At 41.4% G+C, this 26,134-nt stretch overlaps 1 protein-coding gene across 5 annotated transcripts in view; it reads right to left on the bottom strand.

Moving 5' to 3' along the window:
• BRINP3 (BMP/retinoic acid inducible neural specific 3) overlaps positions 1 to 26,134 on the bottom strand; it is a 208,498-nt gene that overhangs the window by 34,621 nt on the left and 147,743 nt on the right. For all 5 annotated transcript variants that reach the window (XM_048312900.1, XM_048312902.1, XM_048312904.1 and 2 more), the window contains one exon: positions 6,402 to 6,624. In XM_048312900.1, coding sequence (XP_048168857.1) covers positions 6,402 to 6,624 — 223 coding nt within the window. The remainder of the gene's footprint in view (positions 1 to 6,401; positions 6,625 to 26,134) is intronic.

Raw genomic sequence — 26,134 nt, 5'->3', positions numbered from 1 at the left:
TTAACCTGCACTACCCTCTTTATTTCTTATGTATTTCATTCTGGAGCGTTCTGAAGGAACCAGGTTTCCAGGCCTCAGTGTTTTGATGGACTGTGTTACAGATGCTGTAAAAAAGTCATCTTGTTTAAATCTGTTTTTCTCTCTATGGACTGAAGAGAAGACTAAGACACAAATCCCTTCTCCGAAGTGTTTTTAGAATATTCAGGCCTTGCAGTGCTTCTAGGGCATGTGAATGTTTTGCTACGTGAAATTCAAAAATAAGAGAAAAACAAGAAAATGCAAATTCTTGGCTCTTCCTTCTTTCATAGCTGCCTGTGGTGCATTCTGGGGGAAATTCTAGAAAAAAGTCTGGGTTTAAACAGCAGAATTCTTTCTGAAGCTCTTCTGTTTGATGTAGCTATTCACTGCCTCTAGTGATGAACTCCTTCTAAGTCTATGTTAGCTTCAGAGTATACTTCTTAAAAAAAATAACCTTCATGGAGATAAGGACATGCTTCAAACATAGAACTGCCAAGAATGGCTTTCCTTCCAGAAATAGGGGTTTTATATGTTAAAATACTTTTATAAAGTTATTAAGAAGTTTCGTCTGTATTTGTCTTCAGTTTCTGTTACCAGAATGAGATCCTTTTTAAAAGTATCTCAACTATTGGTGTAATTATCACCTTCCCTGTAAATTATATGGCAACATTAAGCATCCAGTCTTTTCAAAGATTCCAACACTAACATTCTCTTCAAAACTCCATACTTTTCTGTTCACATGCCATACCTTGGTGTTCTAAGTTTGAAATTCTTATTTACTTGAGATGCTGATAATCTTCATTTGCAGATTGTTGCACCCGGTTTCCATTTAGTTATTATGCAAGGAAGATACAATTTTTTCCCACTGACTTATTGCTGTATTTACATTACATTTCTTCTTTTAATATTTTTGTTTATGTCTTTATTAAATCACAGATGGTCCTGATTAAATTAGGCCTTAAGTGATGCGTTTTCGTTATGAAATGATTTAAAGTGCATACAGATAAGGTTCATACCTACAGCAATGTCCTGTACTGAGTGTATTCACTCAAAAAGATGATTAGTGAAGGAACCCATTTGAATGACACAAAAAGAATGAAACCAAGTTCTAAACTGGCACTTCTGAAGGAAGAAATGAAAGCTTCCCCTCTCTTCAATGTCTTTCACTAATGGCTGGATATTAAATCAGGGAAATCATTGCTGTCCTTCTTGAAAAGTATTTGGAAAAGGGAAGATTCTTCTTCTCCACCAAGACAGTTTATATTTCTTTCATGCTCTCAAGCATGGGGATTCCAGTCCTCTCACTTTGGTTCCATGATTTGGGTGGATGTGAGTGCCAGCACACCCCTAGCTCTGGTTCACATCAGGGGTTTCACTGACAGCAATTCAAGTGTAGCATCAGGTCTTCTGTTTCTGGGATTTTCAGCTTCTCAGCACAGTCATTGCATTTGAAATTAAACCTTACTGCTGTGTTCACCAAAACAGAAAGAAAACCCCTTTTCCCTCCCCATAACACAGTGACAGCTGTATAACCACAACTTTGCTTGCTGCTTCACTACTTCCCTTCCCTTGCTATATGTGAGTTACAGTGGCCCTGTGCAGTACAATTGATATTTACTAATTCCCTCCACTTATTTTGTCTTTGACAAATGAAAAGGTTCAAATGAAAAGGTTCAACCTGAGGGTGATGTTAAAGGGAGAGATGGCTCACAGATGTCACCCTCCAGTGCAGGTGTGAGTCAGTAGGCTTAGCCTAAGCCAGTGAGGAAACTTGCACTCACTTTCTGACCTCATTTGAGGAAGATGCTGCTGGAATCCAGAGCTTGGACTAAATGACCAGTTTAGTCCTTTTCTCAGGGTAGATGCACTCCACAACAAATCCCTTCCAAAGATTAACCATTGCTCCCCACAGCTCATGGTCCTAACCCAGAAATGCAGAAGATGAGCTCAGGGCACACACGTGTTTTGCACCTCAGCTTGATTCCTGCAAACCAAATGTGCTGTACTCATTGCACTGCTCAACAACCCTCCCATCCATGTTTTACAGGTCCTGCTGATCCCTGCAAAGCACAATGTATTGTGCCATCTCTCAACCACATTGCTGCACAAAAACTGCAGCAGGAGCTGGCCCTCGAGTGGGATAACCATTGCTGCATGCAGTGGACTCTGCCCAAGAAAACACAAGGATACTCCATGTTTTTAAGCCTGATGTGTCAATGTGGTGAGAACACACTAGAAATAATCACCTCAGCCTCTTGAAGCAGCAGAGCCTCAAGTTCATGGAGGCAGAAGCTCACCTGGTAGTACTATTCTGCAGAACACATTTCTTTTTCAGAGTGCATTGTTTTTTCGTGTTGTTTTTGTCACTTGGAATGGACTGTTTTGTTAGTCCATCCTTAGACACAACATGGGAGCAGATTACCTACATAGCAATTTCTCTGCACTTCGTTGGCTTTGAATTTTAGTTGGTATTTTTGGTTGAACTCAAGACAACCACTAACTATTCCACTGATTACAGACTGATCAATTGATTCAGGTGAATTATAAAAGTTACAAGCAGCAGTGCCACAATGGAAATATGAGGGGTTTTGATGTGTCTTGGCATGATCTAACTTTCAGGAAAAGGACCAATCGTCTGTTTCATGGTAATGAAAGCAAGCTTAAAAGTGGGGCAGAACATCTGGAACTTGAAAAGATTTGCAGTAAACAGAATAAAATAAAAATAGTAATCCTGTGCCCACCCACACTGTACACAAAAGTGCTGCAGTAAATTGTTCTGACCACAAGTGCAAGCTGAAAGAAAACTATTTGTACTTTATTCTAGCTGAAAACTATAAACTGTGTTCAAAAAGAAGACATGGAAATGTAGTTCCTTTAACCTGCAGGTTAATGGAGTCTTTTTGTGCTGTGAACAATGGTGTAAGGAGAGGATTCAATGGTATTTTGGTTTCAGGATTAGAAAATTTAAATATAAATGTAATTTAGTATTATGATTACTAAGTGTCTTGGTCTTCAGGAGACATGAAAGAAGTTGCAAGGAATTCTGTGTAACTCATTAATTAAGTCCCATTTAAAACAATCAGGCAACAATTTGTTTCATGTTCAAGAAAGAAATGTTGTGGCCAGAGAAAAGAGATGAGTATTTTCAGTAATTAATGATAACCTTGACCATATGCAGGAGCTCCTTCAGGCGTGACCAAATGATTTCTGGCAGACCACATAGATAAATCCCTGTAAAACTCCAGTCTGAGAGAGTGTTTTGATGAATTATATTAAACTTTGAGGACATACCTCCCAGTTTCATGAAAGAGAAAAACCAACCCTCACTCTCCAGATACTCCTTTAAAAATCCTTTCTACAAATATTCTGTCGATTAGTGAAACTCAGTGTAGAATTAAACATTAGCAGAGTTGGTTTTACTCACTGCCAGCACCATGACCTTTACTAAAAGTGAAGCATTGCCTCTTTAATCTGTATCTGAAAAGACACGTGCCCAAAAAGTACTATCAAAAATAGTATTTATATCTTCATTAACTCAATCTAATTTCTCTTTCCATAATAAAATTCACCCAGTAGCAGAGCCCAAACACTAACCTGAAGGAGATGTTTAGAAAACCTTGGAAAAGAATGACATTTTGTTCCAATTCCCCCTTCTTGTTTGTTTGAAACCTAGACTGGCAATGGCACACAGAATCATAGATTGGCTTAGGCTGGAAGGGACCCTGAAGGTCACGAAGATGTTTTTTCTGCTTTTATTTCTGTCTTCTCTTGAACATAAGAAAATTTAGTCCTGGGGTTTGGTTCTCTGATTCCACTCGCTGTCTGCTGAAATGCTTGATGTTACAGCCTGAGCAATGGTTCCTGTTTCTCCCTGGCATTACTCGGGTATTCATTCTACACTGCCATTCACTTACCCGTTGGCAGGTATTAAAAATTCAGTATTTTATCTGGATTCGGTATACTCTTATCATGAGGAATATCTGAAAACTATTCTGTCAAAGTTCTGCTTTCTTTCTCCCTTTGGTATTTTCACCACTGATATTCTTTTATCCAATACTTTATCTTGATCTATCAGATTTTTTTTAAAACAGGTTTGGACATTAAACCAGTTTCTTTTGGCCTTTTCCCCTCACTTCTCATTTTAAAGCTCTTCTTATCAGCCATAAAAGCCTGCATGTCAGAAGGCAGTTTTCCCAGATAGTCAGATGGAATCCAACCTTTGAAAACTGTCTCTTTTAGCAAACGTATCCCACTGGCAAAGTATTCCCAAGCCTGCCTTTAACACTGATATTTGAGTCATCTGTTGCTCATCACTACATCATACGCCCTATCTCCCTCTGTACTGACAAGAAAAAAAATTTAGGGTAGTCACTAAAATGAGACATAATTAACTCAAAAGTGAGTGATGGTGTTTCTAAGTTTGAGATGCACTGCAAAATCAAACTGTCATGAAAGCCTGGTGCAACTCCCTGTGAAACAGGCAGGCTCATTGCTAGCAACATTTACTGTCGTAGAATCATGGAATCGCCTCCAGGTTGGAAGGGATCTCAAGGATCATTTGGTCCAACCTTTGTCGGCAAAAGCATGGTCTAGAAAAGATGGCCCAGCCCCCTGTCCATCTTCATCTTAAAAGTGCCCAACATTAGGGAATTCACTGCTTCCCTGGGGAAGTTATTCCAGTGACTGATCGTTCTCATTGTGAAACATTTTCCTCTTGTGTCCACTCGGAATCTCCCCAGCAGTAACTTGTTCCCATTTCCCCTCGTCTTTTCCATGTGACTCCTTATAAAAAGGGAGTCTCTATCTTCTTTGTGTCCCCCTGTAAATACTGGAACATGGAAATAAGGTCTCTCCTCAGACTTCTTTTCTCACAGCCAGACAAACCTAAGTCTCTCAGCTTCTCTTGATGGAGCAGCTTCCTGTTCTGGGATCATCTTTGTGGCCCTTGTCTGGACCTTTCCCAGCCTGTCCACATCTTTTTGGCACAGTGCCACATCTTTATATTAAAACATAAATCATTAAGTTGCAAGTTCTGCATTTAAAAAAAAATCCTTGGCATAACGAGAAAGCTGTATTTGATCAATCCTTGCAACTTTGAATATCTCGTTCATCTTTATCACTGCCATTATCTGTGGCAACCAAACGTTGCCCCAAAGCCCTGTGGAGGTCATTTTAGAAGACCTGATTATGTTAAATTATTTGAAATATATTCAGTTTTGATGGGGAAGAAAGGGAGCCTGGATTGTCTCTTGTGTTTTAAGAAGCTCTGGTCTCCTGCAAAGGTTGTTCATGGTGAATCATCTCTTTGCAGGATGCTCATTCAGGTCACGCCCAAGACACACCCGAGGGGATACAAGGCTCTAGAAGGGTTATGTAACCTCCCTTAGCAGAATGTTTTCTGATCGTGAAATGCCCCCACAAGTGAAAAATGCATTCAACTACCAGATGAGAGCACAAAGCACAATATGCAGAAGAAGGGGGGCATGAAAGCCACAAGCACTGCCTCCTGAAAGAAGGGGGAGGGCCACCGAAAGGCAAAGAGGAATTGATGGTGCTTCTGCTTGCAGCAGCAGAGTCGAAAGCAGGGGAGTGTAAAGTATCCCTGGCAGTTCTGGAACACTGAACCTAAGCTAGATTTCTTTAAAATCAATGGAGAAACGTGCTAAATGCAGGAGTCACTGGATGATCCCACAGTGCTTGTGCTCAGAAGAACAATGTCCTTAAAAGCTCATTCATTTCAGATTTACTGTAGTGTCACTGCGCTAATTTCAACAAAGCAATTTTCGACCAGCAATCGAGTATACCCATTTTATGCTAATATAGATTTGATTAGCTGGCTTTCAGGATCTCTCTCTATTTCTAAGAAGGACTGAAACTCTGCTATTTTCTTTCCTCAGGCATCCTTTCCAATGTAATTCATATTTGACAAACGAGACGAGAAATCAATTGTGTGCAGTATACACTGTATAATGACCCACAAAGTTCCTAAAATAGTTATGCTTGCTCCAGAGCAGTTATTCAGGATTCTGCACACAATTCTTTGGCATTGTCACGCCTGGCCAAGTGCCACGGAAAACACGGCTCTGTAAAACAGAGGCGAACCAAATGGGATGGATCTGTGCTCGTGTCTCTTCTAAGTTGCCTCCTACATCAGGATTCATTCTGACCTTTCCCATTGCGTTTAGGAAAACAGGAATGGAGTGATATGGAAAGCTGGGATTGTTCAACTCCTAAAAACACAAGGACTGTACCCTGTGCCCGTACCATTCCCATTTCCGTGGCCTTGAAGAGATTTTAGTGCCAAGACAGCAGTTTGGATTTCCCGGGATTTCACAGACTTCCTTAGAGCAGTTTGGATTTCCCCAGATTCGAGGGTTCCTTACCTCTGCCTTGGCATGCGGATGAGTGGCTGTTTGTGGCACCTCTTGCTCAAGCCGAAGAGCTTGTGCACAGTTCTCTGGGCCTTGAGGAAGAGCTGCTTCATGCTGTTCTCCAGCTGCTCGTAGCGGCGTTGGAAATTAGAGTCCATTGTCCACAAATGCATCACAGCAGATGTGTTCAGGAAATAATTCATAGGCAGCCTCTTCATAAATAATTTGAATTCATCTGAAAAAAACCAAATAATTAATAGTCTTTAATTATGCAGCTATGGTTATTCTCGCAGCGGAAATTAACTTCTAATTTGTTTTTTGCTTGAACCAATTTTCATAAACTCGGTCTTCTGAAATTTTAAAATTGAACTAGACTAGTGTTCAGACTAGAAAGTTGACTACATTTTTATTGATAATACTAGAATGAAGCCAGCAAAATCCAATATTCATATCATTTTTAAATTAATATTAAAACAAATACAAGCGTTGTCCTTGTTTCTCAACCTGGATAATATGAAGATTAAATAAGGATCAGAGTTTCTTACCTTCAGATCTGGGATGTGAAAGCAAATATGCATTTAATGATCAATGTTTATTGACTCATTTGAAGAACATCAGAAACTGTCTAAAAAGAAGTGTATTCCAGTACTTAGGACATGCAAGTAAATGTGATTTTACAGGCCATTTCTCTTATATAGATGTTATTTCACCTGACACAAGCCATTAAATTAGACTTTCATAAGTGTTTACAATTAAAATGGAGACTTTCAAAGCATTTTATGGTACTTCAAAATTTTATGACACTTCAAAAATGTTCCCATAACTTCTTTTTGACTCTAAAGTGGTGGAAAGGAGTTCTTCAGTCACAAGGTCACTGTTACTGTGAACATGCCATGCTTTGTGACTTCTTCTGGTAGCTCAGTCCACACAAAATGTGTAGACAGAGTTTTATTAACAGAATTTTATTCATCAGAGAGTCAGTTTCCATAAGTGGAATGATTCATAACTTCTGAACCTAAATAAACTTCCATTGAAAGGGCTCGAGATGCTGGGGAAATATGTGAAAATGAGTGGCACCCCGGAAGTCACATGGTTATCTTTTTTCTTTCTTGTTCCCATATATCAGTAGATTTCCTTGCCTGCCCTCCTGCCTGCTGCTATCCTCCCACCCTTCACAATCCATTTTTTTCTTTCAGCTTGTTCCTCCAGCAAAGTCACTTATCCCACAGTTTGGCTTTCACCCTGCCAGATGCTCCTTTTGGATAGTCTACACTTCAGCAAGCTATGTGAAAGCAAAGATCCCACTGCCTGAAGTAGCCTCCCTCTTCAAATGAAAATAATCATAATATTTAACATTGGTGTAATTTTAGGTTGCTCGTGGGAGAGGGTTGATTGGGGAAAACGTCTGCTCACATCAAAGAATACTTCATTACTGTCCTTGTTCATAAGTCTTTTGGTTTAGCTTTAGTTCAGGCTTTTTAAAAACATTTTTACACAAAGCAGGCAAAAATATTTTCTTTTTTTATGGGTGGAGAAAAAAAGAATCTTTTGTAAATAAGCTGTAGTGGCCCTTGACCTCATCCTGAGGGACACAGGGCGGTGATGGAATACAACAGTCCTACCTCAGGAGAATATTTTCTGTGATGGGTGGAGACTCATGAGAAAACAAAAGGCGTTGAAAGGTCCTCTGGAAGGTAAAAAATGAAAGGCCAAGGGGCAAAGATGATGATTTGATGTTTAACAAAGTGTTTTTAATAATTCCTCTGGGAATTTGGTGTTCACTTCGCCCTCATGCCTTCCTCTTTGGGTAGGAGTTGTTCTCCCCTGAAGGACAGCCCCTGTGCTGTCCTTAGGGTGTGAGGGAAAGGAACTGTTTCTTTATCTTATCTGCTATTTGGAGCCTTTTATCTTTTGCTTTTTCCCTTCCTTTATTTTGTCTGAGTTGGTTTTTATCCGCTGACAATCAGGAATGTCCATTTCTGGGTGTACAGCTAACGATTTGAATTAATGGGAATATTTAATAAATTCTACATTGCCAGATGAGCATCTCTGTGAATCTTAGTGTAGTTTGGGGAAAAACAGTTTTGTTTTCTCCTTCCCAAGTGATAATTATTCCTTCCTTAGAACTACAGAGTAGTTTGGGTTGGAAGGGACATTTATAGTCCAACCCCCGCTGCGACGAGCAGAGACACCCTCCACTAGATTAGGTTGCTCGGAGCCCCGTCCAACTTTACCATTTCCTTATTGGAAATGACATAATTTTCTTTTTAGCTTTAAGTAGCTTTAGTTTTGGGTTTGTTGACCATTGCCAAGGGGGAGCAGAGCTGGGCTCTGCTGTTGGTTTAATCTTTAAACCACCGAGGCTTTGGGTCTAGCTGGGCAGGGCCTGGTAAGCTTCAACAAACAAAAAGGGAGTCTCGGAGGTCTGGGATTTTAAAATTTAGGTGTTGGGAATCTAGAAGATATGGAGGAGATAAACAGACATTACTGCCTGGCAAAGCTGGAGACGCCCTGTGTGAGAGAAGAATGCTAAAGCAACCACAGAACTGGGCCAAATGAGCATTAAAGGCAAAGGGATCAATACCCAATAGAAGTTCACACACTAACTAATGGAAAGAATTGTGTAATGTAGAACCAAGGAATTCTTTGTTTCCATAAATATATGGATATGTGAGAAGTCTTGTGATGGATATGTGTAGTTGGAATGATTTCCAGTGCACATCCTGGCCAGAATAAAGGAATGCCTGACTCACTGACAGCTCAGTGTCAGAGAGTTTCGTTCCTTCCCAAGTTCAGTGACATCCTCACACTGCCCTTCCCAGTCTCCAGTGCCTCCCAGCTCTGCACAGAAGGTGTGACAGGGGGTTATGTCTGGCTTGTCTGAAGGAAACACAGTTCCACTGGCTTGGTGAAGATTTAAAAATACCAAAAAATGGTCTTTAAAAAAAAATAATAATTACTAGGAAATAAGGTTAACTGAGCTGATTTGTCCTTTACAAAGCACAGATCTGCAGCTTGTAAAAATCAGACAAGTTCTACCAGATTTACAGGATTAAGGGTGTATATGTGTATATAAATATATACTCGGACACCTTGGGAGGATTGGATCCCAATGCCACATTCCTGACTACCTGCTTAATTCCTAAGGTCTCTTTTCCCTTCTGTTCCTCTGAGACACTGGAATATCTGCTAAAAACGAGCTTCGTGAAGCCAAAACAAAGGCAACTCCCTCAGGAGACAATAGGCTCAGACGATGCCTTTTCAGCCCTCACACCGCTCCAGTCACTTATTTAAGAAACGTTGTCACTTTGCTGTCCTCTGCACCATGGCACTAATCTGCTCAGCTAACAACTGCTCCATGCAGTGTTTGGAAGTGATAAGGGCGGTTTTACGCTCCCTAACTTGCGATGCAACAGCATTTCCAATAAGAAAATGCTTCTTTTTCTCCCCGTAATAAACATGGTCTTTGACTGCCCCTGTGCCCTGTCTGATCCTGCTAATGAGCTCCCTAACGCAGGTAAAGGAGAGACAGAGATGAAATGAGCACGGTTACACAGTGCCTGCTGCATTAAAAAAAAAAAAAAAAAGGAAGAAGGTAATGTGCCCATATCTTAAACAGACACATTTCATGATCTGTGAAACTACAACATGAACTCCTAACACTGAGAGATGATTAGACTATTACACTCTAATCAACACACGGTGCCAGCCATTCCTGAGGATTAACAGCCAGTATTACAGGCCTGGGGGCCATAGAAATTGATACTTTAATACACAAAATCAGGGAATATCCTGAGCTGGGAAGGACTCACAAGGACCATTGAGTCCAACCCCTGGCCCTGCACAGGACAACCCCAAAAAACAGACCATGATTCTTGATACCACATAAAATCTGATTTCAGCACTTCCTCTTTTATTTTCACATGGGTAATACGTGCAGTACGATTTTAGATATCCTTAACTAATTGCAAATAAGGTAAAAAAGGTAAAACATTATATGTATATGGTGGGTCAGGCAAGTTCATTTTCTGGCTGGTTGTGTCTCTTTTCACCTCCCCTTTTCTGTCAGGTAAATCTTCCTCGTGTCAACAGTGCCTGGAGATGGAAATGGCATCCCATATTTCAGCGGGAAAGAATAAATGAGAAATATCATAATGGGAGCAAACATTACTGCTGAAATCCAATGAATATCAGACATATTTAGGCTGTGAGAATTACCCAGAGCCGCAGAGATGTAACTGGGATGTTATCTGGTGTCAGAGCAGGGCTGAGTGCTGAGTGCTGAGTGCAGTAATTACCACTCTGCAGACGGAGCTGGCAAAGGCCAGAAAAATCCAGGAAGCCTCATCCAAGGGTTTGACAGTGCTCTGCTACAAGGGAAAAGTGTGCCTGGTCACTGTTGGAAGAGAACAGGATTTCTCTGCTGTGAATATTTTTATTTTCCCTGGTATTTTGCTACAAGGTCTGTACAAGACTGCCTCACCTACTCAGCACACTTCTGGTTTTGTTCCAGCTGAGGCCGAGTGGTTTGTGCAATTTCTCCAGGCTGCCAAAATGTCGTGGGTTAGCTTGTTTCCTAAGATCCCTTGTGGAGGATCTTGGGAAGCACCTTGGAAGTCGATGGATTTATTCCTGCTCGGGGATTCAGAACAGCAGGTTATTAAAGGTGCTGCAGGCTGACATCTGACAGCAATGTAATGCTGGAAATGTGGAAACACCAAATTATGTCACTGCACTTTGGTCTCCTGTTTCCTTTTAGAGTAAACAGAGCAAGTCCACGACTGAGCTTTCAAACTGCCATTCCTAAAATTTTGTTTTAAATCCTACAGGCACTGTTTCCCCAATCAGTATGACAGAGATTATCTCAGGACTAAGGGTGTTGGAGCAATTTCCTCCTTCAAAAAGGCAGGGAAGAGCCTGAGCCTCTGAAGTCAGGGTAGAAGGAGCAGGGGGATAAAACAGCAGCCGTAGCTTGTGTCTAGGGAGGTCTCAGTAATGTGCTTATGGAAGACCAGAACTCCTAAGGAAATAGGAAAATTCAAATTTGACATGGATTTCTATCAAAGGAAAGAGAATACTGTATTATTTTGTTTCCCCTGCTGGTTCTTATTACGGCTGAAATTGATGACAACATACACGTGACAGTAATTAGGTGAGGTGAAAATCTACGTGCAGTCTAGGAGAACATAAAACACAGTTTGAAAAGAGTCTGCATTTGGTGATATGTTAAGAAAAAAATAGTTTCATAGCAAAGCAACCTATAAGAAATTTCAGCCACCTTCTCTCAGTCTCCAGAAATTACAGTTTCTGGGGAGATGACATTCCATCAAGCTTTATTCTGTTGTTTGGTTTAATGTCATATTTTCTGATGAGCCATTTTACCTGACATGAAATAATATAATCATATGGAAACAAAACCTTTACATTGGAAATTAGAGCATAGTGTTTCAGTAAATGTATAACCCTGTCTAATTGTGGATTACATCATCTACCCAAAATCAATTTTAATTTTTTTAAACAATATTCAAACCTTGAAAAAGCAATTATATTCTCTGAGCAGAAGCAGCCTGACAATAGCTGAAAAAATTTAAGAATCTTTTGGTGACTGAAACATACTATTCACAATTCTATATAGTCTATGTATTCTCTAATGTTAATAAGGTTTTGGACTTTAGAGGTTTTTTTTTCATTTAACGAAGTTCAGTAAAAATACATATATAGGAGAAAACCCCTTTTTACATCACACTGGCATGTCAAAATCTACCATTAGAGAGCAACCTTAATGGGCTGTTTTGTCATTTCTCTAAATGAGACTCTAAGGAAACATTTTTCTGCCTTAAAAATCTACACATCTGTCATTCATACACGCATCCTCTTTTTTAATCAAGTTCCTTAGCCTGCTCTAGAGGTATTAAAACTCTGCCATCACAGTCTAGAAGTGAGTAATACCTCGTGCAAAAACTGCTCTGCTTTGGCTCTAACAAAATGTTACAGTGGGATTAAGGTGAGCTGACACAAATGGCCTGGCCTTTAGTTAAAGTGAGGGTGTGACACTGTCTGAACAAGCAGTGATATCTGATGGGCTGGTCCAAGTGAGAGTGCTTCAGACAACTTCGAAATTAGCTCGAGTGCCTTCTTGTTCTCCACTGTGCTCCCTCTTTTCTCACTCCCATAATGAGACTTGCAGATGATCACTCCTCTGTACAAAGCACTGCTACCTTAGGAAGCCAGCTCGCTTCTCAAACCATAGTGTCAGGATCAGATGTTAAGTCAGGCTTGATATTTCCTTGGGCAGTCTGTAGTCTAAGGAGAGACGATCTTGTGCTTCAGCCAGGTCAACTCTGACATCAGATCAGCTTTCTCAGAGCTTGGTCCAGTCAGAATTTGGAAACTGCGGCAATCAAGGCTCAGCTGCCCTCGTGGAGAATAAATTTCCCCATATCCCCAGTGTGAATCTGTTTCATTTCACTTTATGCCTGTTGTCTCTCACCACGCAGAGCCTGGCTCTCTCTTTCCCCTCCCTGCAGACAAGGTGGCTGCTCTGAGTTCCCCAAAGTCTCCATGCTCAAGGCTGACCAACCCCTCCTGGGGCCTCTCCTCTCAGGGCAGCTTCTCCAGTCCCAACCTCTCTGAGGACATCCCTGACCACCCTCCAGGTTGCTGATGTCTTTCCTGTACTGTGGAGCCCCAAACTGGATGCAGCATCTGAATGTGGGCTAAAAAGCACTGAGGCTAATCCCCTCCTTGACCTCCTGATCCCTCACCTCCTTCGTAGCACCCACGATGTGGCCTTGGTACTGTCAGGGCACTCCATCCTCTGCCCCAGGAACCTTCCTGCAGAGCTGCTCCTGGCCAGGCAGATCCAGCTCCAAATGATGCTGGGGCTCTGCCTGTCCAGAGCAGGATTTTCCTTTTTTCCTTGCTGAACTTCACCAGGTTCCTGTTGTCCTGATCCACCAGCCTGTCCAGGTCCCCCTGTACGCCAGCCCTGACCTTGAAGATTTCTGTCTCACTCCCTCAAACTGGAAACATCTACAAACTTGATGAGAGTGCAGTTTCTCCAAGTCACTGTTAAAGAAAGTAGATAGAACAAGCCCTGGGATAGACCCTGGCTGTATCTGGGACAAACCCTGGCTATATTGCACTTGCCACCAGTTTTTCAGACAGGATGTGTGACCCTCTAACCCTGCACTCTGTCTCCCACAACGTTCTGGTGTCCAGGGTAAGATACAGTGCTGTGGATGGAAGGACAAATATGGGTAAAAATCCAGTTGTATGGCCAGATTCCACGTGTAAGAGCCTTGCTAAAACTGAAGTAAATGGCACCCATTGCTCTCCTCTCATCCATAAAGCAGCATTTTATCATGGAGAGAATGAGATGGGTCAGAGATGATCTACCATCTTTTTCCTCATGTCCTTTGCTCTCCCTTCGCCTCAGCTGGCTGCCAGATGCCCCCCACTCTCTCACTCCCCAGGGTGTCAACATAAGATGGAAAAGTTCCTAGACTGAGATAAGGATGGGGGGATCCCACTTATGAATTACAGACGTGGGCAAAAGTGACTCAGCTTTGGGAGGATTAACATATTGCCAGTTAAAAATAGAGTAGGATAGTGAGGAGAAAAAAAGATTAAATTAAAGCCACCTTCGCCCAGCCCTTCCTTCTTCCAGTGCTCAATTTCACTCCTTAAATTCCCAGTTCTCCTCCTTCCATGATTTTCCCAATGACCAAAGTGAATCTGACCAGTCAGTAATTCCCTGGACCACCCGTTCAGGCTTTTTTTGATGATCAGTGTAGTATTTGCCTTTCTCCAGTCATCAGGGATATTCCCCAGTCTCCATGATCTTTCAAAGCAAGGAGAACTGTCTCTCAAAACCCCAGGTGCAGTCTGTTAACTCCCATGGCCTGTCAGGGGTCAAGCCCTCTCCAATAACCCTTGACTGCTCCCTTGCTCACTGCTGGTGCCTCCTCTTCCTGAGCTCAAGGACCTGCAGGATTTGCTGGTGGAGACTGAGGGCAAAGAAGGCATTGAGTACTTCTGAAGCAAATCCCTAAATCCCTCAACCTGTTCAGCAGCAGGCCCACAATTCCTTGTTCAATCTTTTACCTCCAGCTAGAAAAGCTTTTCTTGTTGCTCTTGGTGTCCCTTGCAAGCCCTGGATGTAGCTTTTCCCATCACTGTCTCCGAATGCCTGGGCAGTGTTCCTGAGTTTTTCCTTGGTAGCCTGTCCCTGTTTGCACCTCCTGTGCTGCTGCCTTTTTGCTTTGTAACTCTGCCATGAGCTGCCCATTTTAGCAAATCCCAGTGTGTGACCTGAGCATCAGAATGGACAGTTCTGCTTGAGGATGCTGTCTTAAAGCCCGGCCAGCTTTCCAGAGCTCCTTTGTCTTCAGAGCTTTCTCAGAGGGAACACCTCCTCCCAGTTCCCAGAATTGGGAATTCTTTCATGAAGCCCAGGTCTAAATTCTGCTTCTCTCCTACCCTGTCCTTTCCAAATCCTGACCACCACTATCTCACATGTCCTCTACAGACAAGGCTGCCATTGATTATTTCACCCCCAAGTAGCACTTCTTTGTTAGGGAGTAGTCAGTCCAGCTCTGTGTCACCCCTTTTTGATTGATCAAGATGTTATTGCTGACAACCTCCAAAAGCCTCTGTCTAGGGGTGACTTTATGATGTGTATCCCCTATTGCTGCCCTATGCCCAGGAATTAATTTTGTGCCTTTCTGTGCCTTTAAACTGAGCCTGAGAGGGGGAAGGAAAACCTGAGCAAAACTTTTTCAAAGCAGTTTGCAGCTTGTTCAAGGTCACACAGAGACAGCGACTTTTTTTCCAGCTGCAGCAGGGGAGGGAGGAGGCACCCGGCTTGCTGCTTTCCAGTCAGCTTTTGGCCAGTGTTTCAGCTTCTTTTTCTCCAGAGAGAGACTGAGAGTTGGACTTTCTTCTGGAATTTCGAATATTTTTTTCCCTTTTCTGCTGGACTGCTTCAATATCAGAGCACATCAGGAGGACTTTCCACTGAGCACAGAGGGCCTGGCCCTGGGCCAAGCCCCAGCTCCCAGGAGACCAAAGGGAGGACTCGAACACTTTCCCAGGTTTTTCTCCACAGTGAGAGATTTTATTATTCATCATTAGTATCCTTTTCCCTTGTGTTTGATAAATAAATAGTTTTTATCTCTTTCGCTTTCCTTCGAGGAAAAAGTTTCTTTTTTCCTGAACCTGGTGGGGGAGGGCTGGTTTGTGGCCTGCCTTCTCTCAGAGGATGTATTTCTAAATTTGGCCAAACTGGCACAGCCTCCTTGACTGCTTGTGTCCCACTGTTGGTCTTTCAGCACATGTCAGGGAGACCAAAGTTCCCCATGAGAAGCAGGGTCTGTGATCCCGACACATCCTTGAATTGAAAGAGGCCTTGTTGGCCTCTCCTCTGACCCTGACCCACAAATTCTCATCCCTGCTGTCCATCCCAGAGCAGAGCTCCATACATCCAGGCGACTCCATAGCACAGAAGGCAACTGCCTTCCTCCTCATCCTTCATTCTACTAATTTCACACATGGAGTGCATCTGAGCAGCACACCCAAGGTGGATTTCCATGTCCCATCTTTTACCATTGCTCCTGTTGCTGTCACCCTGCACTGTGTATTCCTAGGAAAGATTCCCCCTTCTCCTCACAGGCCTGAGCCCTGTGTGGCTCCTGGTGCATTCCAGCTATGCTCTTCCCTCTCTGAGCCCCATCCCATCCACAAGACGATATTCCAGAGCCATGCCTGTAATAAAGCCTTTCCAGACTACTGCCCGACAGATGAAAAACTTCATAGTAAAGTTTAGTTAAACTAAAGTTTAACTTAAGGAACCCAAAACTTTAGATTAAAAAAAAAAAAATCAGCTGCAGTTTTAGTTCATTTGTAATGTGTTTTTCCTTCAAAATAACCTGTCTCCTTGTCTCTGCTAATCATTTGCCTACACCTGGTTTTAATATGACTCCAGCCTTCCTTTGGCGTGATTCCTTCTAAGAGCAAGCCAAAGTAAACAGATAATACTGCATAAGGGAAAGCAGCAACAATCAGGACCAACAAGAATATTCAGACCAGAAGCTCTCCTTGGAAAACACTTAGGCAATATCTCCAGTAGCTCCAGAAGTTTTATTTCCCTCCAGAAAAGGTGACACAGAGCAGCAAAGTCAGCCAGCCCTGCTGTGTGCCCGTTTCAGGGCTGATTATCTGCTGGTGCTGTAAACAAGACTATTATTTAATATAAATACTGGCTGGTTTTTCTTACAGGTTAGGAGCTGGAAAGAAGGCTGCCAGTTAATCACACACAACAGCCAAGGAAAGCTGCTAAAGCTATTCATGCCACCACCCAGAGGGCTCTCAAGTGGAACTGTGCAAAGAAAAGAAAAACCATTTTGTGAGAGGATTTTTAGCATTCCAAGGTTAGCTAAAATCTTTAGAAATGTTCTAAAATTTTCCAAATTCTTCTAATTCCTCTGAAATCCTCTAAAAGGAACGTTGGCAAGTTTTCCTCTCTTGCTTTGCTTTGAGTCAGTCAAAATACTCCACCTTGACAGAATAGGAATTTTTTTATTGCTATGTCAACCTTTAGTTTCCTATTATAACATCAAAGCTATGAAGTAAAAAATTTTAAAAAATGAATAAACATTTCAAAATGAAGGTTAAATGCTTTACTGCATTCCTAAAATAAATAGAAAAAAACAAAACAAAAACCCAACAAACCATAATTTTGCAGTTACTGAAAGATTATTCCTGGTTGGTTTATTCAAAGCAACTGTCTCTATATTTTGTAATATTCTGTATATAAATCTTCATCTCTGTTGCAGTTCAACAGACTTTGCTGTTTAGACCGCAAGCTCTTCAGAGGAGAGCCTGGCTCTTATTATATCTTTATAGGGCAATTAGCACAACAGACCCCAAATTTAATTGTTGCCATTTATTACAAATACTAAAAATAAATTTGCCTATGGCTCTAGGCAACAGCATCCTCCTTGGTGCCCTCAGTGGGAGCTGCAATTAGTGTAAGGAGCAAGAGTTCTGGTAGGAAAGATCTCCTAATCCCCATTTTATCCCACATTTTCCTGTACTGTTTGTGAAAACCTGTTGCTGCTCCAGCAGTGTGACCACCATGTGATCACTCCCATTCCATAACAATGCTTTGTTGATTTTCATCAGGGCAATAAATGCGACGGCAAGTCAAATAGCAGTGTCAGCTGTAAATCAAGACCTGAAAGCACAAAGCTGGAAGCCTGAGAAGATATAAACCATGGGACCCACATTTCAAATGGTTGGATGTGATTGCCCTTCATTAAAGTGCTGCCTCAATATTGTGTAGATGTTATTAAAGAGATTTATAAAAGATAGATGTTTTTTAAAATATCCCACCATGATTCAGAAGCCTGCAGAAAACAAAGTGGTAAAATGAACATATATTTGTTTTTATGTTGCCATGAATTTTAGTTCTTCATGATGCATTACTCAATTTGTCAAAGAAGTAGCAGCTGTGTTCCAAGAAATATATGTTTGAAAATAATCCAATTCAAAGAAGCGAAGACTGCAGCTGGAAGCAACCTTATTTCTTCAGAGAAGAGATAGTAAATCCGAATTTTCCTTCCCCTTCTCACTCCAATTTAGGCCAAATCAGCCAGCTCTCCTGAAAATTAAAATATTTCCCTCTCCAAAGTAAAGGATTTCTCCTTTAAACTTTCTGAAGGACAAAGGGAAGGAAGGAAATGTGTGTTTTCTGCAAGAGATACGGTCTCTGTTTTTCAAGGAGGAAAGGAGATCCACACCTCCTTTTGGACAGACTATTTGAAGTGAACAATCCAACTGCTACAGAAGCCTCAGGGAAGCAAATTTGGGCGATTCTGACAGGAGGGTAGATCTGTGGGGTTTGGTTTTTTTGGCTGATTTCTTTTTGAAGTGAGGAATGCTGCAGGAATAGCTCCTCTCAACCCTGTGCTATGCAAGAAAGAAAGAACAGGGCTAAGTGTCAGCATGGAGGTAGAATTGGTGGGGAACAGAGATCCTCTGGTCAGTCATTTATAGCTATAGTTCTGAGGAGCCTCATGAGGAAATTGCCTCAGGCTGCACCAGGGAAGCTTTAGATTAGGGATATTAGGGAAAATTTCTTTGTGGAAAGGGTTGCCAAGCATTGAACAGACTGCCCAGGGCAGTGGCGGACTCATCAAACCTGGTAGTGTTTAAAAAATGTTTGAACGTGGTTTGGTGGTGAAGAGGGTGGTGGTGCTGGTTGATGGTTGGGCTTGATCATCTTAAAGGTCTTTTCCAACCTGAATGGTTCTGTGATTCTTTGATAGATGCTACTGTATAAATCTACAAACACATGTGTGTGTACGTGTGTTACAGGGTTAATGCTGGTAATATCAGCCTCTTATAGGAATAGGAGACCAAAAATCCTTCTCTCATGAGCCTTGAAAGTCTCCTGGCAGCACATAAAGGTGAAAAAACTGCAGTCAAAATGGGTAGTGAAACCAGAATATCGTCCTATAATTGTGGATTAATTCAGAAGTTCTGCTGGGAGGGAGATAACAACCTTGCCTGGACTCCGCTACGAGCTGGAAGGACTCACATTTCCTACAACGAAACAACTTGTTTCTTATTGTCAATCTAAATATGACCCTGACAGCAAGTTCCCTTTCCAGAATCCAAAAAGGCAGACTCCACAGCTGTCTCTGCAAGTCCCAGAGTTTGAAGGACATTCCCTTCATCCTGTCAGGTTTGCTTTCAGGTGTGATTTTGGTTCATTACTCCTTTAAAAATGTTTCTATCACTACCTTTCAAAGGGATGTTCCTTGGAATTCACAGTGAGTTTTCAAGAAAAATGTCTCAAAAATTTGTCTATGGGTTAATTTGGATTTTTTTTTTTAAACATTTTTATGACTTCAACGTGGTTTAGAAGTGGTCCTGCAACATGGATGTCCCAATGTCCTTTATTATCTTTCAACAGAACTATAAATTCACTTAATGAATAAGACATGTTCCTTATGGGTAGATATAGATATAACCTGTGTCAGTCCAAAATTTACCTTAATTGATCATTCTGGGAACTCCTGCAGTTTGAAAACTGGATAGGGTAAATAAACTTGTAATGATTCACAGGAGGATAAAGGAGGGAAGAGAATGAGTGAAACTGAAAAATGTTCTTGGAAAACACACTGAAGTAAATAACCAGTGTTAAGCTGTTCCAGGAGAAGATTTAAGAAGCTATGAATCAGAACAGACAACACTGCCCTAGAAGGAAAGAGAGGCCACAGAGTGACATCACTCTTAATAAAGAAAGCCCAAAGCTGCCAAGGCAGATTGGAATTCCACCAAGAACGAGGGGATTTTGTCACTAGTTTTGAAGGGAATTACATTATGTCCTGTACAGGGTGGACATAAGTAGAATTATATTAGATCAAGCCTTCTGCTCCTCCTCTTATTACAATGTCACCACGACGTTTGAAGTGCAATGCCATGTAAAACCTTTATAAGTTGATTTGCCAGGTGCAGCTTTAGCAGGAGCCGTATAATGCTTTTAGTTTGGGAACAGGGGCAATTATATTGGCTGCACCATCATTTTTGGAGTAGGAGAGGAACAATTGAGACACTTGACTCTCCAAAGGAATTATGCACATCCCACCTGTTCGTTTTGTTAAAACAATGACACCTCCACAGGGGTGGAAGAGGTGGGGTAGGGGAGTATTGGTCACAGAAGGAATGGCAGCTTGGTGTATCTGCTCCTGTTATTGATTAAACTCCCTGACAACCACAGAGGGAAGTTAATTACTGGGAGGCAAATTAACACCCCTGCCAGATAATAGAGAAAACAATAATTATATTAAGAACTCAGGGGGCTAAGTTTTCTTGGCCCTGAGCCTGAAGCTGAAAGCGGTGTTTGAAAGGAAACCACCGCGCTACTGCTCAGGGCAAATAGTTTGAACCATATTGATTGAAGTCTTTATTCTCAGTGATTAAAAAGCACCTTCAACTGCCAGGGAGTCAGTTCAGGCTGTTCACAAGGAGTCTTTCAATTGAGATTTCAAATGGGACTCGCTTTGCATGGCAATGGGTCTGTCCTGGTCAGCAGAGAGAGCCAGGCTGTGCTGAGTGGCCTGGGCACACCTGGCATGGGCTCTGTGCAAGGAGCTTGCCAGGACCCTTGCAGGGGCATCCTGCATAGAAACAAAGCTAGTTAGACAGCAAGGCTGGATTGGTTGCGTCTATAAATTGAAGAAACCCTCCAGTATTCAGTTTGAATTCCAGATCTCATTTTTAATCTTCCTTTTACATGCGTTTTACTTGAATCACAGCAGCTGGAAAAGCAGGAATATGTCCCTGGACTAAGTAAGAGAGGACTTCTAGTGCAAACTGCCTTCACTGCAAATGATGGAGTGGGCCTGTGAATTTATAATCTGTCTGTGATGCCAAATCAAACCTTGTCATCTTGTGGCATTATTTAAGGTTTGGAATCTCGACATCAAGTCTGAAAATCAGTCTGGGCCCCTTTTTTCCATCATAAGTGCAATAAGTTCCTTCTGATCAGAGTGTACAACACAACATCTCTGCTTAAACTGACATTTCCAAATTATGCCTGCTGCCCTTTTACTTCCTTTTAGTAATTTAAGAAGCCTTAAAACAGGTATAAATGAGACATTTGGTACATTAACTGTGTTTTAAAGTGTCTGTCGTAGAATGTAGTTTCTCTTTGAGGGATTTTTGTTGATCTTTTTTGGGGGGAATTTTTCTGGGGGGGTTTTTTTGGGGGAGGAGGGGGGTGGTTATTTTCCCTTTCTCCTGTCCTAGAAGAACCACGGGGAACACTATAAATGCCAAGACAATTTTTAGCTAAAGATTAAATGGCGATCTGAATTTTTTTAAGACAACATCACTATATTTTTACACAGGAGTTATTGAGGGCATTTTTTGGCTCTTAGGGTTGTCATTTTTACTGCTGGTAAGAAGGAAGAAGGCTGGAACCTGGCTCAGTGTCTCCATGATGTCAATCTACAAGCTTGGCTGCTGGGAAGAATTACCTTTTTACATGTCAGCCAGCTGACCTTGATTTGAATGCAGTGAGGGGCAGTGGAAAGGAATCCCATGGCGTCCTCTTCTGCTAAAGCTGTTTTAAAAAAGGGTTTGTTGCCACAGGAATAGCAAAAATCTGGCCCTTATTGGGATGGCAAACAAAGTTACACTTGGTTTTTCTGACTAGATATAGAGGGATTTTTAAGATTAAACTTCACGGACTGAATGCAGATTGGCTGGAGCTGTGCATCAGAGAGAACATGACGCACTCTAATCACAGCAATAGTTTAAAATGCTTGTCTGATGAAGAGGAGGAGAACGACTGTTCCACTGGTTGCATTCCTTAATGCACTGCTGGAGATATTAATATAATCCATAGTTAAGATGATTCCAGAACTGCAGCTGACAATAGTGTATGAAATGATGAAAAAGCTAGTACTTATCTGATGGAGCAGACTTCTTGCCCCCAGGTTTCCTGTGTCTTTGTGTTGTGATTCACATTTGATCTTGAAGATTTGAATTTGTCTTTGGCTCTCCTCATAATGCATCCTGTGCATCACATGTCTAAGGTTTCTATCTTCAGCACTGGAGAATCTATTTAAATTTATTTACATTACTTTTTTTTTCTAACTTCAAATTTAGTCTATTTAAATCTAAGCTAAATATGTAACTTTATATTTTGTTAATGGCCTGGATTTGCACCTGCTTTCCTTAAGCATCAGTATATTTTTAGCAAATTAAATAAGTCCAGCTGTATCTGATATTTTTTGATTGCTACAAAAGAAATGAATGAAAAAGTAACTCAACAGATGTATTGCTCTGTGTTGCTATGTGCTCAGCATCTAGGAGTATCTACATGCAAGAATGATGACTAAAATCCTCTTTTCTGAGAAGTACTAAGACATTTGTGTGGATTTTGAGATCAAATATGATCACTTGCCATGGGTGGGTGTACTGATTGACTATGTGACTGTGTCTCTGACATTGGAACAATCTTAGAATTCCTATTTCTCAGCTTCTTTACGGCCTCAGCAATCACAAAAGGAATGCTTTCCATCTGTAACAAATACATAAGGCTGGCAGAGAGTGTAGGGAATTCTCCCCTGAGCACCTGCACATCCAGGTGTGAGCCAATGCTCATTTCCAGTCTTGTTCTTGCTGTATTTTACAACAGTTTGCAGCCTGCCTGTTGGAAGTATCACAAAGTGATTTGTTTTCAAGTGAAGTGGTTTGTTTTCACTGAAAAAAAAACCAGGGATCAGTGTCCTCCACAAGAAACAGCAGAACATTTCTGAAGCCAGGAGTGAGGTCACGGTCCTGTTTTATAAAGACTGTGTGACCACAAAGGCAAGCACAATCTTCTGTTGTGCTTGGCTTTCCTAAACCAGTTTCACAGATCTGAGAAGCAGATGTGCTTAGTGGAAAGAGCCTTTCTTGTTCCAAAGTTGGTGTTTTACAGCATGGCCTTACTTCATTTGGGAAAATATGAGCTGAAGGAGAAGCGAGAGCTAGGAAAGTGGATCAGCAAAATATGGTGGTTTTCCACATTTTGCGGTTTGGAAGATGGAGATATAAATTCATGACACTATTAAATGGATTATTCTCTAAATCTCTCTGCAGATTTTGGAATGCTGGAGATGATCTTTCCCATTACTGTCAGTAGGTTTTGCATAAAAGTAATTATGTAGGATGCAAATGCTACCCCCAAAAATAATGGAATGGTTGAACTTCCTCATCTTCAGTATTACTGACATTTAATTCAGTAATAAGCTTATCATCTCCTCTATTAGAACCCACTTTCTTCAACGCTTTAAATCAAATTCTTTTATACAAGGGATTTTGGGAACATCATTAATTCAATCATTGTAAAGAAAGGGAAAAATATAATTGAACTGAGGAACAGGACTCCAAAGTCTCCAAAGCAATCTCTGCTGAGCAAACAAAAAACTTTGTTCACATCTGTGCAGTGCTGTGTATTAACTGAGGAACAGACTTCATTTTTAGGTGAACCTTTCAAAACCGTGCATTTTTTCAGATGATTTTAAGTCAGTACATGTAAAGGGTAACCAGAGCTCAATAGCAAGGCACCCCAGAGTTATTAGGGAATTATGGAATGCATTAGACATGAAATCCAAATCCAATGAAACCATGGATTTAAGAATAGCTTGCACCAGCAATTCGCTTCTGTTACTACTCTGCAATCAAAGCAGTGATGGTGGATGGATGGACAATGAAAAATAGTTTCAGCAAATATTAATGTGAGAGTTAATATCAATTTACTTTGGCTGTACTTTCATCGCTTGCACTTTCCGTGATACTGAAATTTACCTTTTGAATTATCTCTGTAAAGCAGATACAGAAGTGACTGAAAAAATCAAACTTGACATTTTGAGAAGTTGTTCATCATTTAAAGCTGTAGAAGGATGCATTTCAAAATCTTTACAGGGTGACTTTTGATGTTTAATTCCGTCCGTGCAGCCACGTGTCTGTTGGAGTGAATAGTGTTTGTGTCCCATGGTCAAACCCTTCAAGGGCCTCCATGGCTCTGGCTCTGCTCTACTTAAGCTGGTGCTGGACATTCCAGTCAAATCCCTGAAGTTAATGGGCTACAAATGATTCACACAGGCACATATTTCATTGCTCCACTGAATCCGCTTTGAATTTCTGTCCAGTTTGTGGTGGGCATGCTCTTCCCTTCCACCTTAGCTGGCATTTAAACCAAATGTTTAAAAGTATGATTTTGTCATTTCAAAGCTACTTTGAAATTATGTCTCATAATACTTATTGCACATCTCCTCATCCCAGGCTTTCCAAGGAAATATTCCAAAAGAGATTTTGTTGCCTTCAAGGGGGTGGGGAAAAAAAATCCACCGCTCAGCATGTTGTGAAATATGCAGGAAGAAGGCAACAAGCTGTCATTGCATGTCAGATATGTGAAAATAAATGCTTGATGGAAGATTTTACTTTCATGTTTCCAGGAGGTCTGGTAAATGCTAGTGATAAAAAAAAAAAGAAACTATGAAAATGCAGTTTGCCATTTTCTATTGTTTGAGCAACACTATCATCCATGTCCTTATTTATTTTGATAGCCTTTTTAACTCTGAAAAATGAAATTAGGTCACTACAGGGACTGCTACAAATTCTCTTTCAATGTCAACAACCAGATCACCTTAAAAGAAAATTGCTGTCATTTCAAGTATTTATACAAAGTGTTCAGATTTCCAAAGATACCCAGCAGCCAACCACACCGAGATAATGGCACAGGCAATGTGTGATCATGGTCTTATCCTTCCCAGAATCCAGAGCCTGTGGATGGTTTGGGGGCTCTTCTTGTTTTCCCTGTGTTTTAGAGCAGTGGGTCATGAACTCTGGAAAATGTTAAATCACCAGTCAGTGTTGTGTGTCAGAATTGGTTTCTTTGTATATTAACTCCTGACAAGACACTCTCAAAATCTTCCCAAACCAGCGATGGGTAACATGGCAACATTTTTATCCCCACTTATCTTCAACACTGCTGCAACCATCAGCTGTGTAAGTCCCACCTACTTCCAAAATGTGAGAATTTCTTCAAGGAATATTTTGACACTCTTTATTTGGGGGGAAAAAATTGCATTCAAATGCTTAGGTCAAACCTTTTTCCTGAAATGGAAAGGCTGAGTTCACTGGGAGGATGAAGCACCTGGACAAGTAGGTGCTCCTATATTGGGGCAGAAGAGGAACAAGAAAATTGGCAATATCGAAGAATAGTTGAACACCAAGAAGGTGAGGAGGGCTGCAGGGATGCTCGTGAAGACTGCACAGCCTTAATCTAACATGGGTGGACTCCACAGTCTGGAATCTCAGGGAAACTTAGTGACCTCTGACCTTTGACAGCAGGTCGAACTGGATCATCTAGCTGTGCTTTCAGGCTACAAATTCCAGTGAAAGGCTACTTTCATGCACGTGAGGAAAGGTAGATGAAATGCTGCTTGATTCCATTAGAGGTGATATTTTAGGCCACATGTTAGCGGTAAGAACATGGCTTGTTGGAACGATGGTCTCAGGGAGGACTTTTCTTACACAGTAGTTCAGCCAAATGCCTCAAGAAACTAATGAAATATGTACATAAAAGTTGAGCAGCTTTCGTATGGATTTTTGATAAGGAAACAGCTGCTCATTTTCTTGGGGAGTGGTAGAGTCTGGAGGCCACAAGATCTGATAAAGGATAAGCAGATGGTTCAGAGTAAACAATTTGAAGTAGCTCATGTAATTTCTTTAAGATCTTAGTACATAACCTGACACTAAGGGGTTATACGAAGCTCGTTGAGCTAATAGTGATCAAGTATTTATTGCTGGAGGGCAGCTAGGGAGATGAAAAAGGCAGCCAAATTTACTGAGGGATAAATAATATACTGCTGCACATCCTCCAAAATGGGATTTGAGTAGTTAAAAAGTGCCAGAGGAGCCTGAGTGAAGTGCAATCTGCACATGAGGATAAACGGCACATTGTGGACTGGAATGTGTTCGGTCATGTAACCTGTAGCAGTCAGGGTGGCTCAAGAGAGAATTGTCTCTACCAGCAAGGCCAGATTGCAGAGCAGAGTCCTTCTATGTGGAAACCACAACAATTCTTTGATCACAGAGCAACAGAATGGCTGAGATGAGAAAGAACCCCTGGTCCAAAGCCCTGTTGAAGCAGGGCCACCTAGACCCAGTTGTCCAGGACC

The sequence above is a fragment of the Corvus hawaiiensis genome, chromosome 9, assembly GCF_020740725.1.
Source record: "Corvus hawaiiensis isolate bCorHaw1 chromosome 9, bCorHaw1.pri.cur, whole genome shotgun sequence".
In the NCBI taxonomy this organism is placed as follows: Eukaryota; Metazoa; Chordata; class Aves; order Passeriformes; family Corvidae; genus Corvus; species Corvus hawaiiensis.
Note: the sequence above shows the minus strand (reverse complement) of the source record. Positions and strands in the feature narration are given on the sequence as shown.